The 17,138-nt window shown below is 43.6% G+C and overlaps 1 protein-coding gene across 1 annotated transcript in view; it reads left to right on the top strand.

The window, feature by feature from the left end:
• The window catches only part of LOC112236514 (sodium-dependent noradrenaline transporter-like), a 52,564-nt gene extending 35,691 nt beyond the window's left edge, over positions 1 to 16,873 (top strand). Inside the window, exons 7-14 of the mRNA XM_042331048.1 lie at positions 2,278 to 2,402; positions 3,799 to 3,911; positions 5,026 to 5,154; positions 5,471 to 5,570; positions 7,042 to 7,142; positions 11,786 to 11,953; positions 14,221 to 14,295; positions 14,666 to 16,873. Coding sequence (XP_042186982.1) covers positions 2,278 to 2,402; positions 3,799 to 3,911; positions 5,026 to 5,154; positions 5,471 to 5,570; positions 7,042 to 7,142; positions 11,786 to 11,953; positions 14,221 to 14,295; positions 14,666 to 14,689 — 835 coding nt within the window. The 3' untranslated portion in view covers positions 14,690 to 16,873. The remainder of the gene's footprint in view (positions 1 to 2,277; positions 2,403 to 3,798; positions 3,912 to 5,025; positions 5,155 to 5,470; positions 5,571 to 7,041; positions 7,143 to 11,785; positions 11,954 to 14,220; positions 14,296 to 14,665) is intronic.
• The last annotated feature ends 265 nt before the right edge of the window (positions 16,874 to 17,138 follow it).

Raw genomic sequence — 17,138 nt, 5'->3', positions numbered from 1 at the left:
ATCCAGATGCGATGACATCGTCGCTGATGGCACCTCCGCTTCGGCCTCTTGTTCAGGAAATAGGGGACGGCGAACCTGAACTGACACTCAAATGGCGAGTTCAGCAGTGTGTTATGAGCATACTCTGCCCAGACGAGGAACTTGCTCCAGTTGCTGGTTGGCCCGCTCAGTTTTCCCATTCGACTGAGGGTGAACCCCGATGAGAGACTCAGGGAACAGAAGGCCTTACAACTTTGAACAGAAGGCCTTACAATAACATACGACAAACTGAGGCCCACTATCTGAGACTGTGTTCGGGGGAACTCCGTGTAGTCGAAAGACATGGATAATCACGAGATCAGCGGTCTCCTTCACTGAAGGCATCTTGGGTAAGGCGATGAAATGGACTGCCTTGGAGAACCGATAGACCACCACCAGGATAGTGGTAAGCCCTTGAGATGGAGTTAACCCTGTGATAAAATCTACAGACAGATGAGACTTGGGCCGACTGGGGATGGGTAGAGCTTGGAGCAACCCGGCCGGTCGCTGACGTGAAGACTTGCTTTGGGCACAGATGGAAAGGATCTCACATCCTCCATTATGTTGGGCCACCAGAATTTCCGCCTCAGAAACACCAGTGTCCGATTAACCCTTTGATGCCCAGTTCATTTAGAGGAGAGTCCCCATTGCAGTACTTGGGACCCGGGCTGATTGCCGGGGTCAGGTTCTTGGGTCTGGGCTTGTTGGACTGTGGTCTTAATACTCCATATCACAGGGGCCACAATGCGTGAGCTGGGAATGATGGGCTCGGGATCCCTCAACTCATTGGAGACATCATGAGCGACAGGGCATCTGCCTTCTGATTCTTGGATCCCGGGCTATAGGCTAGTGTAAAATCAAACCTGTTAAAAAACAGAGCCCGCCTGGCGAGTGTTCAATCTCTTGGCTTCTTGAATGGAGACCAAGTTCTTATGGTCCGTCCAGATCATGAAAGGATGAGGTGCCCTCTCCAACCAGTGTCTCCACCCCTCCACTCCACCAGCTGGGGATGTAGAGGGACGATTGAAACCTGCCTCCAGCATCTCCCAGATGTAATTGTCCATGACTGCTGCTTCAGGGGTTGAGAAGGAATACAGACGACCCCAGGGAGCCTTCATGCATGCGCCTGTCACGGTCCTGTGGTCTCAGACGTGTGTGACTCAGCTGCATGGGATCCTCCATGCTAGGCCCGGTGGCCTTGGGGTGCTCAGGAAACCGGAATGCTGGAGTGGTGTCAAAAGGGTGCTGTCTCCCCCCTTCCCGGTTGTCAAGCCTGATTGCCAAGGCTGATTGCCAGCGTTTTCAGGGACTCGAGGTCCTCTCCCAGTTCCTGAGCAGGCAGTTAATCTTTGATGGAGTTAGACAGACCCTGATGGAAAGCGGTAACCAGTGCCTCCGTATTCCACCAACTCTCGGCGGCGAGGATGCGGATCTCAATGGCCCCTTGGCGGAGGTTGAACAGTTGGCTGGCCACTTCTCATCCAGCAGATTGGGTGGTTGAAGACTCATCGCAGCTTGGCAGTGAAGGCTACTACGGATCTGCAAGAGGGTGGCTGCTGTTCCCACACCGCCATTGCCCACGCCAGGGCCTTGCCCGAGAGTAGAGTGATGATATAGGTGATCATGGCCTGATCGGTGTGGAACAAGGAGGACTGTAGTCCGAACACCGGAGTACACTGAGTGAGAAACCTGTTGCATCCTCCCGGGTGACCGTCATACTGCTCAGGGGCTGGGATCTTGGGTTCCCGGTGCAGGTTCCCTGGAGGAACCACGACGATGTCTGTAGCACTGGCCGATGAGACCTGTGCATTGGGTCCTCCTGGGTTCGGGGCGTGCCATGGTTGGAGGGACTCGGCAAGTACCAGAAGGTTCCCAGAGATTTGGGAGAGCTGTTCTTGCTGCCGTCCTAACAGTGTTCCTTGGTGGGCTTCCACATTCCGGATCTGGGAGATCTCTGCTGGGTCCATGTTGGCAGAAGCTTGCTGTGATGTGGTGAGGTTGGACCCAGGGCTTGGTGGTGGGATGGGGGGTTACGGCCCCTTCGTTCTTCTGTCTTCTAATACCTTGACAGGACCCTCAAGACAAGACCCAAGATATGGTTCCAATAAAAATTTTGGTTTAGATTGACTACGGTTCAAGGAAGCAACAGGAAGTCCAATAGTCAAAGTGTTAATATTGTTCTAAAACCTGTCCTGGTACTATCATGATAGCTTTATTTTTCTAAACATGTTTTATGTGTGTGTGTTCTCTTCCCAACAGGGATGCTATCCTGACCAGTACAGTGAACTGTGTCACCAGCTTCTTTTCAGGTTTCGCCATCTTCTCTGTGCTCGGCTATATGGCCTACAAACACGGAGTAAGGATAGAGGACGTGGCCACCGAAGGTGAAAGGAACCCTACTAGATATACACACACACACACACACACAGGCAAGAACACGAACACACACACAGTAAGTGATGCGGAGGATGACATACATAACACACACAGACCACACACACTCCAACAACACACCCAACTTCATTTAGAACCAGATTGATGACCAAACTGTCCACAGCAGAGATACCTCATAAAACACAAAGAAAAAGACAGGAAGATAGACATGCCTTATAAGGAAACATACAGTTTGAGGCTATATTGCAGGCTGCCCACAGTATTCTCTTTTCCCTGGCCAGCCCACAGAGTGCTGTGCTTGTATGGTGGATCCACCCAGGCTATGACTCAGCTAGGACAGACTCAACACATGAACAGTCCATGTCTGACCCTGAGTAGAGCGAGGGGAGTCACCCCTCGCGAGGGGAGTGCTCTAAGGGAGGACAGGATTTTGACAACACCCAGCAGTCAGTCATCTACACACCATTTAGAGAGTTTCAAACCCAGTCAAAACATCTATAACTTCATCATGGAACTAAACATTCCTCAAGCTTACTGTTACTGCTCACTAAATCAAACAACTTAAAGGAAAGATTCACCCATTTTGAATGTTATACCGTTTTTGTTACTCTATTAGCAATTTCATGTTTTCATGTGTATCTGAGCTACTGCCATTCAAGCAGGCAGAAATACAGCCAGTATGACCAGTGATGCAAAACTCGCCATAGCGGCTGTATTTCTGCCTGCTTGTACGCCAATAGCTCAGATACACATGAAAACATGAAATGATCTCAGGAATCGATTGAACATCTCTCAGTGATGCACAAAAATGATATAACATTCAAAATGGATGAATCATCCCTTTTAAGAATGAGCAGCAACGTGAAACACTTTTAATATAATTGATTGCAACAGTAGCTGAGAGGCTCTGGGGTTCAGATGGATTTCAAATACCAGAGAACATTTCAAACTGTTTTTTTTAAGGCAAACCGTTTCCAATAAGTCACATAAATACTGGCCTGCTGTGGAGAGGGGTTGGCAGACATACAAAAAGAATGGGATCTGTTTCAAATCTGCTTTGCTTTCTAGTTCTTCTGTTTTCTACTTTCCACTGTCTCTAGCTGTCTGTAATTTCTCTGTCATCTTGTGTCCTCACTTCTGTCTTTCTCCATCCGCTCCTCCTTCTTTCACTTTCCTTTTCATTGATAAATCATCTCTTATTTCCTCTAAAACGACCTTGTGGACAGGGTCAAGCTCAGGACAAGGAAGTTATATATCAACATCCCACCCAACAATATACTGTTTTATTTCAGCATCCCACCAAACAAGGCACCGTTTTATAGACTGATGGTAGTCAGTTGGCTCTGGTATGTCCTATCACAAGTGTCTCTATCTGTGTGAGTGCAGGTGCAGGACTGGTGTTCATCATCTATCCTGAGGCCATCTCCACCCTGCCTGGATCTACCTTCTGGGCCATAGTATTCTTCATCATGCTGCTGACTCTGGGCATCGACAGCTCTGTGAGTTACTGGCCCTCCTCAGGGTTGAATGACTGCATGCTATGTCCCACCACAAGGTACATATGGCTACTGACCTTTTGGTTCTATCTTATGGTGGGTTTATCTGATATATCTAGTGGATATATAGTATGTGAAGATTAGAATACTATATAATCTCCTCCACTCTATCTATATCTCTCTCTCTCTCTCTCTCTGTCTCGCTCTCTCTCTATCTGCCCCTCTCTCTGTCTCTGTCTCTCTCTCTGTCTTGCTCTATCTCTGTCTGTCTGTCTCTCTCTCTGTCTCTCTCTGTCTCTGTCTGTCTCTCTCTTTTTCTGTCTGTCTGTCTCTCTCTCTCTGTCTCTCTCTGTCTCTGTCTGTCTCTCTCTGTCTCTGACTGTCTCTCTGTCTCTCTCTCTCTTCTCTCTCTGACTCTGACTCTCTCTCTGTCTCTTTCTCTCTCTGTCCCTCTCTGTCTCTCTCTTTCTCTGTCTCTCTCTGTCCCCCTCGCTGTCCCTCGCTCTGTCTCTCTCTGCATTATTCTACATGGTTGCAGTGAGTGCTCTAGGTATTGTCTAGACTAGCAGTAGTGTGGGAAAGCAGTTGTTTTGACTGTTACCCACTAACCATGAAGCATGAGGTGGAAAATCACATGCACCGCAACCTGAAACAGAGGAAAACTTTGTTCACAGAGATTGACATTTTTCCTCATTCAATTTCTCAGTTACACAAGGTGATAATTTACTGTAAATGAAGAGATAAAGGAAATTCCACAGCAGGGGAACATTTTATTTTACATTAGTAGTCATGCCCAATGGAGCACTGCACTAAGAAAGCTAGGTCTGATCATTTATATTCTAGGCCAAAGGTATTCTGTTTGGGTGCGAAGACTGTGTTATTCTGTTACATTGCTGCTGTACGCACTACGGTTTATGTGTTTGTGCCACTGAATCATCCTCTCTGTCTGTCTGTCTGTCTGTCTGTCTGTCTGTCTGTCTGTCTGTCTGTCTGTCTGTCTGTCTGTCTGTCTGTCTGTCTGTCTGTCTGTCTGTCTGTCTGTCTGTCTGTCTGTCTGTCTGTCTGTCTGTCTGTCTGTCTGTCTGTCTGTCTGTCTGTCTGTCTGTCTGTCTTCTAGATGGGCGGTATGGAGGCAGTCATCACAGGACTGTCAGACGACTTCAAGATCCTGAAGAGGAACAGGAAGCTGTTCACCTTCGCCACGGCATTCGGAACCTTCCTTGTCGCGCTCTTCTGCATCACTAATGTGAGGTCACTTCCTGTTCCTCTGAGTCACATATGATTTCCATAGTTGTCATATGATTGCATAAATCAAACCAAAGAGACACAAGATAGAGTGTGCCTCTGTGATTTAGGTGGATCAGTCACAGGAAAGACAGAAAAGGGAAACCCCTGTCCAACCATGTGAAGTGTTGTTATTGACTGACTGGATAAGCTCTGTGCTTCATGTTTATCCTTGTCAGCTCACAGTAGTTAACTGCAGCCAGGTTGCCCTCAGTAACATCTGCAACAACCTGTTGTCATTGTGTCTCTGTATCTGTCTCTCTCTCGCTGTCTGTCAGGGAGGTATATATGTGCTGACTTTGTTGGATAACTACGCGGCAGGGACCTCCATCTTGTTTGGGGTGCTGATTGAGGCCATTGGGGTGTCCTGGTTCTACGGTATGTATAATCGGTCCCCCTTTGCCTAGTTCAGAGGCACATACTAATTCTGACTTCTTACTGTGGTGAACCTGCTTATCTACTGTCCTCATCCTCTTCTGTTGTTCATTAGAGCCCAGCCCTTTGGTCTGTCCATCCCTCCATCACCCCACCCTTCATCACACCCTGCCCACAGATGCCCTCTCCTGGCCTGCCCTCTCTTCTGCTGGGCTTTCTCAACCTCCCTAACTCCCTGGCATCTTCACTACCCAGGCCCTGCAGCTACACCTGACATTTACTGGCAGTGTAGAGACACCGTGGTTCCCTTCCTTAGACCTCCACTGTTAACCCCCTTTCTCCATCTCTCCCAGTACTTCTCTTTCCATTTCTCCATACACTCCCTCCCTCCTCTTATCTTCTAGACTGCCTCTCTTCACTAATAGATCTCCATCTCTCCCAATACTCCTCTTTCCATTTCTCCATACACTCCCTCCCTCCTCTTATCTTCTAGACTGCCTCTCTTCACTAATAGATCTCCATCTCTCCCAATACTCCTCTTTCCATTTCTCCATACACTCCCTCCCTCCTCTTGTCTTCTAGACTGCTTCTCTTCACTAATAGATCTCCATCTCTCCCAATACTCCTCTCCTCTGTGTGAGGGAGAGTAGTGAATGATTATATGGTGTGTGAACAGTCGTATGCAGTCTGTTTAGTGTTTTATGTATTGCACAGAGATAATACTGTAATTCGACAAGATGATTTGTGGTTTATCTTTAACCTACAGCCCATCAATGTACACCATGATTTATAGTCAGCATTAACTGTTGAAACTGAACCTCATGAGGAGGTGAGACAGACAGAGCACGCCAGATGCTGAGCTGTTCTAGGGCAGGCCTGAGCTGCCCTGATAAAGAAACATTATGCCCAAGCTATAGAAACATCATGGTTGTGTACCACATTCCCTATATAGTGTACTACTTTTGGTCAAAAGTGCCGTTTGGGACACATAGGCAGACTTAACCCTGTGTGAAATTATAATATAACATACATGGAAGGCTCAGAGACTTTTATGAAACAGATATCATTTTTACTGCTGTGTGAACTCATAACTATACAAGAAATTTGAGTTGTGTGCCATGAAGCTCTTTCTCAGCCAATGCTCCACCTGTTATGTATGGAAATTGATGAGAGGAGCGTTAGTTCTCCTGTGAACTTGAGACATCAGAAGCAAAGCTGAGTGTGGGTGCAAATAGTATTTGTTTTCCTTAAAGTACATTGAGTGTTTGATTCAACCTTCCAATAGTGCCAGATGGGCAGGGTTTATACTTCATGACTATTGGTTGTATTGCACCGGGCAAGCTCAATCAAGCTCAGCTTCAGTATTTGTAAGGAAACAAGTACTATTTGAACCCAGGTCTGCAGTGGGTTTATGGGTCTGGTTCTGTGTGCGTGAGTTCAAGCCCTGGTCTTCTGCCCTGTGTTTCCTCTCCAGGCGTGGACCGCTTCAGTGAGGATATCGAGCGCATGATGGGCTTCAAGCCAGGTCTCTACTGGAGGCTGTGCTGGAAGTTTGTCAGCCCCACCTTCCTACTGGTGAGACCCCTGGGGGGCAAGAAAGGGCTGGTTGGGGGACTGGGGTGGGGTGGAAGCCTTTGGCATGGTGCTGGGAGTAGGGATGGGAGGGCAAAGTACCTGACACAAGCCTAAGGTATGAAACATACTGTAGGAATCATGATCTATGGTATGTTATTGTGTTTGAAGGAGGAAATGAGGAAATTCACAACAGAGATTTCTTAATTGTTACTGGCTGCTATATACTGTACTATAGTCTTTTTAAACTCCTCTTATGTGCCAGCAATTCGTAATTTGCCACAGGAAATATGTTTTCCTGTTATATATTTTTAAAGGTTGTTCGCCTCCATGTTAGAGGTACTGTATCTCCAAGAATAGATTAGCATCACATGAACTCTGCATGAAAACCTATTATATGTTTGAACATCTTGGTCATACCCAACCAACCCAGCACGGCCAGAAGAGGACTGCCCCCCCTGGTTCCTCTCTAGGTTTCTTCCTAGATTCCTGCCTTTCTAGGGAGTTTTTCCTAGCCACCGTGCTTCTACATCTGCTTTGCTTGCTGTTTGGGGTTTTAGGCTGGGTTTCTGTACAGCACTTTGTGACATCGGCTGATGTAAAAAGGGTTTTATAAATACATTTGATTGATTGATTGAACTACAACTTACTGAACATATTGATTTACAGAGTGTTTAATGCACTAGGAGTTAGTTAAGGATGTTGTTGTATCTTTGGCATCATTAAAGTGAAGACTTATTTTATCAAATCAATTCTCTGTAATTATAATTACATGATTAAACTAATCATGTAAATGTAATTAACTAGGAAGTCAGGGCAGCAAGGAAAATCTTCAGATTACAAAGTTATAATTTTCCTAATATAACTTTTCAGATATTTTAATATCTGATCAATTAGTCTTTTAATTAATTAATTATTCTTTACCTCACATTAGTCTCATTCCAAACAAACCCAGTCTTTGCTATGAATCATCCATACATCAATTGTCTTAATCATTTATTTACTAACTAACTAAATAATCACAGAAATGCATAACAAACAAACAAAGTAGATATGGTTACAAGGAAATGATAGGGGATGTGCCCTAGTGGGCTAAACCGGTATGGCGGCTTGGTAGACAAAGGGACTGAGAAGGGCGCGAAATACAAAAGACACTACACAGTTGATAATTATAATACTTGAAATGTTAATCCTTTGCACATGAACACTCACTCATTCGGGAATAATTGCAATCAATATATATATATTTACGCTCAGTGTGTCATCGTGATCTCTGTTGGAATCGTCCTTTTCTGTTGGAAAGTTTATCCGAGATTCTCTCTGCGTCCCTGGAGTCTGGTTAGAATGGATACTTCAGAGTAACATTCAGAAATGTTCTATCGGATAGATGTTTCGGCGGTTGTCAGTCTTCGCATTCAGTGGTACATAATTTCTAGCTGCAGACTAGTAATTAGTATTGAAGATTTGCTCTTATTCTGTCGGTATCGATAGTCTCAGAGTAACCACGTGGTATGGTTAAGAATTCAGCAACCGAGGAATACATGGTCTCCACTCAAACCTTAGCCCTCTCGGTAATCGAGGTACGCTTGGTCGAAAGTGGGCTTCTCTAGGTGGAGGTTTTATTCGGAACAGCAGAAAAGGCTGTCCAATGACGCCAGATCAATGTCTGTGCTCATGGGGCGGGCCAATGACTTAGTTTGAATTGGAATTGGGAATTGGATTCTCTTTCATCTCATGCCGTCCCTGGAAGGGGTGCGTCACCTGAGTGGGTTGATTCACTGACGTGGTCATCCTGTCTGGGTTGGTGCACCCCCCTTGGGTTGTGCCATGGCGGAGATCTTTGTGGGCTATACTCGGCCCTGTCTCAGGATGGTAAGTTGGTGGTTGAAGATATCCCTCTAGTGGTGTGGGGGCTGTGCTTTGGCAAAGTGGGTGGGGTTATATCCTTCCTGTTTGGCCCTGTCCGGGGGTGTCCTCGGATGGGTCCACAGTGTCTCCTGACCCCTCCTGTCTCAGCCTCCAGTATTTATGCTGCAGTAGTTTATGTGTCGGGGGGCTAGGGTCAGTTTGTTATATCTGGAGTACTTCTCCTGTCCTATTCGGTGTCCTGTGTGAATCTAAGTGTGCGTTCTCTAATTCTCTCCTTCTCTCTCTCGGAGGACCTGAGCCCTAGGACCATGCCCCAGGATTACCTGACATGATGACTCCTTGCTGTCCCCAGTCCACCTGGCCGTGCTGCTGCTCCAGTTTCAACTGTTCTGCCTTCTTATTATTCAAACATGCTGATCATTTATGAACATTTGAACATCTTGGCCATGTTCTGTTATAATCTCCACCCGGCACAGCCAGAAGAGGACTGGCCACCCCACATATGCTCTCTCTAATTCTCTCTTTTTTTCTCTCTCTCGGAGGACCTGAGCCCTAGGACCATGCCCCAGGACTACCTGACATGATGACTCCTTGCTGTCCCCAGTCCATCTGACCGTGCTGCTGCTCCAGTTTCAACTGTTCTGCCTTATTATTATACGACCATGCTGGTCATTTATGAACATTTGAACATCTTGGCCATGTTCTGTTATAATCTCCACCCGGCACAGCCAGAAGAGGACTGGCCACCCCACATAGCCTGGTTCCTCTCTAGGTTTCTTCCTAGATTTTGGCCTTTCTAGGGAGTTTTTCCTAGCCACCGTGCTTCTACACCTGCATTGCTTGCTGTTTGGGGTTTTAGGCTAGGTTTCTGTACAGCACTTTGAGATATCAGCTGATGTACGAAGGGCTATATAAATAAATTTGATTTAGAATTTTTTTTTTCATTGAACAGTTTTAAATCTCATTACATAATTTCACAAATAGTTTAATCTTTACTCATTCATTTTATACAATAATTAGATGCAAGTCTCATAACGGAGACTCTTGTATAAACAGAGTTATGGTAATGTGGCTGTATTGTCTCTCAATGAGGTCACAAACTTTAAACAAAATGGACCGGTCGTAGCTGGATTCTCCACTGACCGTTCCATGTTCTCCAAAACATGGATATTGTTCAGTTCTCAAGTTCTGTGAGGTAGAAGGAGTTCCTTTGTTCTACTGTGAACCTTTCTCTCTCTGTACTGCATGAGGGAGAGAGTCTCCTCCAGGAATTTACAACCTGAGATAACAGAGCCTGGGTGTAGGGGGAAGAGAGAGGTGGTGAGAGAGAGAGAGAGAGAGTTGGTGCTTGCTATATCCAAAGAGGGCCACGTCATGACAATGTGTAGGTCTCTATATTTTATAATATTAGAAATATGCTATGTCAATGAAGCACAGATAGTGTATGGGCTTGTATAAATAGGGATTACCGAAAGCACATTATCTGTCTTGTTGGGAAATTATGTTATTCCCTTAATGCTTTTATATTGATTATGATCAGTCATAAGTCAATATTCTTCCTTCCATGTGGGAAGTGTATATGTTTTATATGTCAAATAGGAAATAAAAAGAGCAGAGGAAGATTGAAAGCCAGGAAAGGAGGTAGATTAGATTGTAAGCCAATATATCACCATGATCTTCAAACCTTATGTCTGAGGAGAGCTATCATTGTTTAGTTTTAATGTGTAGTTAATGCTACGATGGTTCTGCTAGCCTTACCTCCAGAAGCAAGGCAGAAACAGCAAAAATCAGGAAGATAGCACGCATCTTTGGCTGCTGCATAGATGGCATTTGTAGAAGAAGGACATAGAATAATGTTGTTGGCCTTTGATATTCAGTTGGAGATGAGGAAGAGACACTTCCCTGACCTTCCAGTGTTGTATTATAACTACTAGTGATGTTTGCTGCTCTCTGGGGCAACAGTTACAAAGCTACAGAGCTACAGTTCAGTGGTGATGGGCCTCCAGTCTCTAGTCTACAGCAGCCTGGTGAACCAGAGTACTTACAGTGAAAGTCTATTACAGTATGTTCAAACCCCATAGGGAGCGACCATGCCCCAGTCTGTTCTATTCAACTCAATTTCATCTCTGCAAATGCTTTAATTTTTTTGTCAAAATGAACAGTGGCGGAGTGGAGGAGGAGTATTCGTTATTTCTACAGAAGCTCTGATGTCTCGATGGGAATATTATAACCACTCTGTTGTTTTTTTTCTCCTCTCCTTACTTTGTGGGGATTTGTTGTTACTCCTGTCCTCTGTTGATATGGTGACCTAGCTAACCATTCTGTTGTTCCTCCTGTCCTCAGTTTGTATGCTGACCTAGCTAACCATTATGCTGTTTCTCCTGTCCTCAGTTTGTATGATGACCTAGCTAACCATTATGCTGTTTCTCCTGTCCTCAGTTTGTATGCTGACCTAGCTAAGGGTTCTGTTGTTTCTCCTGTCCTCAGTTTGTATGCTGACCTAGCTAAGGGTTCTGTTGTTTCTCCTGTCCTCAGTTTGTATGCTGACCTAGCTAAGGGTTCTGTTGTTTCTCCTGTCCTCAGTTTGTATGCTGACCTAGCTAAGGGTTCTGTTGTTTCTCCTGTCCTCAGTTTGTATGCTGACCTAGCTAAGGGTTCTGTTGTTTCTCCTGTCCTCAGTTTGTATAATGACCTAGCTAAGGGTTCTGTTCTTTCTCCTGTCCTCAGTTTGTATGCTGACCTAGCTAAGCATTATGTTGTTTCTCTCCTCTCCCCAGGTCGTGGTGATTGCCAGCATCGTGACGTCCACGGGCCTGAGTTATGATGACTATGTCTTTCCTTCATGGTCCAATGTGATTGGCTGGGGCGTAGCTCTGTCCTCCATGATGTTTGTGCCCATCTACGCCATCTACAAGTTCCTCAGTATGCCAGGGACATTCAAACAGGTCAATGGAAAAACAAATCCCTCTCATCTTCATAGTTGTTGTTTATATAATGTAAAGATAACCTTAGATTGATTTGATTTATTAGGATGCCCATTAGCCAACGCCAATGGCGACAGCTAGTCTTACTGGGGTCCGACATATAACGTAAAAGGCATGACAGACAAACGACTGTACAATTTACATACATTTAAAAACATTGTTGCTCGTATGCGATAATGTGACTAGAAAATGTTGTATACACCAGCAACTTTCCGGTCCATAGACACATCTTATATGGGCAGAAAGCTTCAATTCTTGTTAATCTAACTGCAGTGTCCAATTTACAGTAGCTATTACAGAAGAAAATACCATTCTATTGTTTGAGGATAGTGCACAACAACAACAACACTGGTTTGAGACATTCACTTCTGAAGGTAAATCATGTACTTACATTCAGTAATCTGGCTCTGATTTGTCATCCTGAGGGTCCCAGAGATAAAATGTGACTCACCATCTGGATTCTGTCTTATGTAGCAAAATTTGAATTTCTGTTTTTTTACATGGGATATAAGTAGAGACTTAAAGCTACACAATTGTATATCATACACGGCATTTGAGGAAACAATGAGAAAGTAATTGTGCTTTGAAAGTTGATCAACTTGTAAACTCACTTTTGAGAAAACCGTCTTTCAATGTTTTGGTACTACTATTGGAGAGCCCTTCTTTGTCTACACCCATTCAACATTGTTCACACCCTCTTAAGCCTTAGCCCCAACAATCTCTTTAAGGGTTGATCCGTGAAACTTTGCATACACACTGCAGCCATCTTGTGGAAACAATCTAAATTACACATAGGCTACTATCTTAATGTATGGCCTTTCTCTTGCATTTTAAAGATTATGGAACAAAAAATAAATAGAAAACGCATGTTTTTTTGTTTGTATTATGTTTTACCAGATCTAATGTGTTATATTCTCCTACATTCATTTCACATTTCCACAAAGTTCAAAGTGTTTCCTTTCAAATGGCTACCAGGTGCCGCAGCGGTCTAAAGCACTGCATCTCAGTGCTAGAGGCGTCACTACAGGCCCTGGTTTGATTCCAGGCTATAACACAACCAGCCATGATTGGGAGTCCCAAAGGGCGGTGCACAATTGGCCCAGCATTGTCTGGGATTGGCCGGGGTAGGCCATTATTGTAAATTTGTTCTTAATTAACTGACTTGCCCAGTTAAATAAAGGTTAAAAAAAATATTTAAAAAATTAAAAATGGTATTAAGAATATGCATATCCTTGCTTCAGGTTCTGAGCTACAGGCAGTTAGATTTGGGTATATCATTTTAGGTGAAAAAGAGTACAATCCTTAAGAGGTTTTAACATGTAGTGTTAATCTTGGCAGGTACAGTATGTACTGTGGCTTGAAGTCATGTAGCTTGAAAGCTGTGGTAAATAGCAACCTCTTATCTGTATCCCAGTGGTCAAAACTGGTTGAAATGCCATCCTTATAACCAGATTATCATGTCATTTCAACCAGGGTTGCCCCCCTGGGTTAGTATGTGTTTATTTTATGCAAAGATAATCTTAGATCAATGGCAAGCATTTAGCTTGGAGTCTTCACGGCTTGACATTGAACTGATACATAAACTGACTTTTTCCTTTTCAATGGTTGATGGTTGATGATGTCAGTACTTTTGGGATGCTGGTTAGAGATCTTGAGGGTTCAAAGACTGAACAGTGTACAGTACAATCGTAAAAACAACATTCCACAGCTTTGATTATCTTCCTGAGCAGTAAACAGTGTTACCTTGTGTTTTCCTACTCACTCCTCGTGGCATTTCCTTCTGATATCCTGGCAGTGTTTAGACTCCTTCCATGACTATCTCTCATGCTTTTCCTCCAGCTGAGATCACAGTTTATCATACTGTTATCACACCAAGTGCACTCAGTCAGATATGAGGATGGGGGCAATCTGGAAGAGACATCAGAGGTCATGCAGTACACACTGCAGTACAGTGTACATCCAGTCCAGCCTGATCACATCAGAATCAGAATACTGTTCGACATATTTGAGCTATCTTGAAGTTCCTAATCTATAGAGGAAACGGTGGATCTATAGAATAAACTGTGACCATAGATTAAAGCGCTAGTTTATTACATGCTTCAAGATCATGTCTCTTGTGCTTGGGACAATGTGCATCTAAACTCTTAGGATTCTGTTTTTTTTTTCAGTCTAAGACTATATGTTTATTGTAAGGTATGAGTTATGTACTGTAATGGTTTATTTTTCAGAGGATCGCCTACTGCATCACACCAGAACACGAACATCATCTGGTGGCGGAGGGAGCTACCATCAGACAGTTCACGGTGAGTACAGATGTTGGATCTTCATTTGAGCCAGTGTGCTAGAGCAGGAAAATAGTCCTGCAGCAACAGGACATTTCAATTATTATGTGTATTATAATGAATGGGCATGTTTGTAGGGGTTGATATATTTTTCATTATGGCATATTAAGTCTGACATTTTAAAGGTTTTGCCCGACGACTCAGGAATCCTCCTGCAGATCAGAGCTCGATAGATACACTTTATGGTTACCAACATACGTTATTAATTCAGTTTGAATGACAATGTCCTTTAGATATTCATCTTACAGCAGTAGAGGTTTTTCCCAGTTGCCTTCTCCATCTTTTGAAACTTTACCGAAACAGATGTGAAAGTCAACCTTTTCTATTTCAGCTCAAGCACTGGTTGGCTATCTGACAACCTGATGTCACCCAACCTTCCCCCACTACTCACAATTCCGGGGTGTTGGAGTCATTGTGTTTCGACGGCAGATGTTCCTGCTGCTGAGCTTCCTGCTACTGGAGGATGGACAGGGATAACGCCATGCGCCTCTCTGTGTTCTGTTGGTTCTGACCCAACCTGCGACCTGCCATCCCCTCTTTTCCACTCGGCTCCTCATCTCCCTCTCTCTCTGTTGAGTGACTACAGATCATTTGTTTTTTTTTACGATGACTGTTCTGTGTTCATTAGTTATACATGGGTTAGACACTTAAACCAAGTCAAAAAGTACCAAATGACCACTTCTGTCATCATGTATGCTCTAGGCAGGGGGAGACAAACATGACTCGCATTGCTTTTTATCTTCTTGATTCTTTTCAAAGAGGCCCCTCAAGCTTTTAGGTGAACGAGAAAGGGAAGAAATCTAGTTTCATTGCCCTCTTTGTATGTCTGACTGAGTAGGTCCCCAGTCACTACTCTAGATAACAGCAGCTCAACTGTGTCAGTGCCTTATCAAGCTAGACACTTCAGAACCTGTCAATGTTTTCATTGGTCCATACAGAAAGGTAAATGTTTTCATTGGTCCATACAGAAAGGTTTTGCCCGACGACTCAGGAATCCTCCTGCAGATCAGAGCTCGTGGATGACAGATACACTTTATGGTTACCAACATACGTTATTCATTCAGTTTGAATGACAATGTCCTTTAGATATTCATCTTACAGCAGTAGAGGTTTTCCCAGTTGTCTTTTCCATCTTTTGAAACCTACCTGAAACAGATCTGAAGCTTTTGTCACCTGCCTCACAGAAAAGGGAACAATTTATGTTGAGACTCAGAAGTGTTTTGTCTTGCAAGTGGTCGTCCTTATACTTTACACATGGCCTTTACACAGAGTAGAGGTCTACATTGTCCTGCTATGGTTGCTAATGGTACTGTGTGTACCAACTTTAATGTGTTGCATAGTACTAGCATCCTCTTCAGAGAGGCTTGTGCCCTTGATCCAATGATTTGCCTTCGCCGTGCTTGTGGATAAACAGTAGTATTGAACAGTGATGAAGACACAAAGGGAGGCTTTGATTAAATGAAGTTGAATCCAGCACTTGAAAGAAGTCTTTAACAGAAGTACTTGTTTCAGTTTTCTATGGAGAGGTATGCACTCTTAGTGTTTTAGGGAACGTTTTCAGGCATGCAAGAAATGCCCTGTTTTATCAAAAGCTTAACTGACTTACAGCACTAACACAGGTAGACTCAACAAAACAAGTGATTTCTTTACTTTTTATATAATGTTCTCTTTGTTATGTTGCATCTTTCCAATGCATTGTTTTGTGGTCCATATGGGTGAGGGAAATCAGGAGCTTCTCCTTCAAAGTGTGTGTGTGTGTGTGTGTGTGTGTGTGTGTGTGTGTGTGTGTGTGTGTGTGTGTGTGTGTGTGTGTGTGTGTGTGTGTGTGTGTGTGTGTGTGTGTGTGTGTGTGTGCCTGCGCATGTGGAAGGATAGCTAGTGTATTTTAAGTTTGAAATGAAATGCCTCATTCATTGTTACGTTAAATAGTTTATGGTGTCTTTATATGTTACTTTGTCATCTGTTAAAGCCTATTTTTTGTCAAACTCGACTTAAAGAAAATTCACCACCAAGGAAGTGCCAAACTGTTCACCCCTTTTTTAGAGATGTTTTTGTCTTTCGTTTTGTTTCTCTTTTATGTTTCTTTATTTATTCAAATGGAGTTGAAATGTAACTGCATTTTTCTTATTGTGAAATAACATTAATGGCAGGAAGCAAGTCACACACAACAATTATTATTGTATGTGGAGTATAAGACATGGAAAAATATATACATATATTCTTTTGTTATATATCTAATCTTGTATTTATCAAATAGTTTATAAACGAAACGTGAATGTAAAGTATTTTAAACGTAACTGTCCACTGTTACTGTTATATCATTGTGTTTGATGTAGGTAAGATGAATCTATGTACAGATGTGTTCTCCAGTGTAACCGGGGTAACTTTGCAACGTGAATGTAGAACCCTGGCATTACCTGAGCTACGTTTACAGAACACTGTGTACAATACAAAAGTCCTGTTGAACGTGAGTGACAACTATCTATGAAGAAGTCAAAATATGCACACTATTATAATAAAGAGTTCTTCTACACACACAGATGGGGGTATAAGCATTGATTTATTGTTGGAATGGGATTATAAGCTTCTGTGAATGGAATTGAATTCCCGGTCCATTGTGTTGTGTTAGAGAGGGTAGACTGTACAGTAACAAAAGGATGAATGCATGGGGCTTAGATAATAGAGGAACCAGAAAGGGGGATGTTTGGAGCTCTCTGATGAGGTAAAGGGGATTCTTCTTCTGGAAGGGAGCAGATACAGACGTTTCTCTCTCTCATTCTGTCTCTTTCTCTCTGTCTCTCTCC

The sequence above is a fragment of the Oncorhynchus tshawytscha genome, linkage group LG12 (genome assembly GCF_018296145.1).
Source record: "Oncorhynchus tshawytscha isolate Ot180627B linkage group LG12, Otsh_v2.0, whole genome shotgun sequence".
In the NCBI taxonomy this organism is placed as follows: domain Eukaryota; kingdom Metazoa; phylum Chordata; class Actinopteri; order Salmoniformes; family Salmonidae; genus Oncorhynchus; species Oncorhynchus tshawytscha.
The sequence above is the reverse complement of the archived record's forward strand: the minus strand, read 5'-3'. Positions and strand labels throughout refer to the sequence as shown.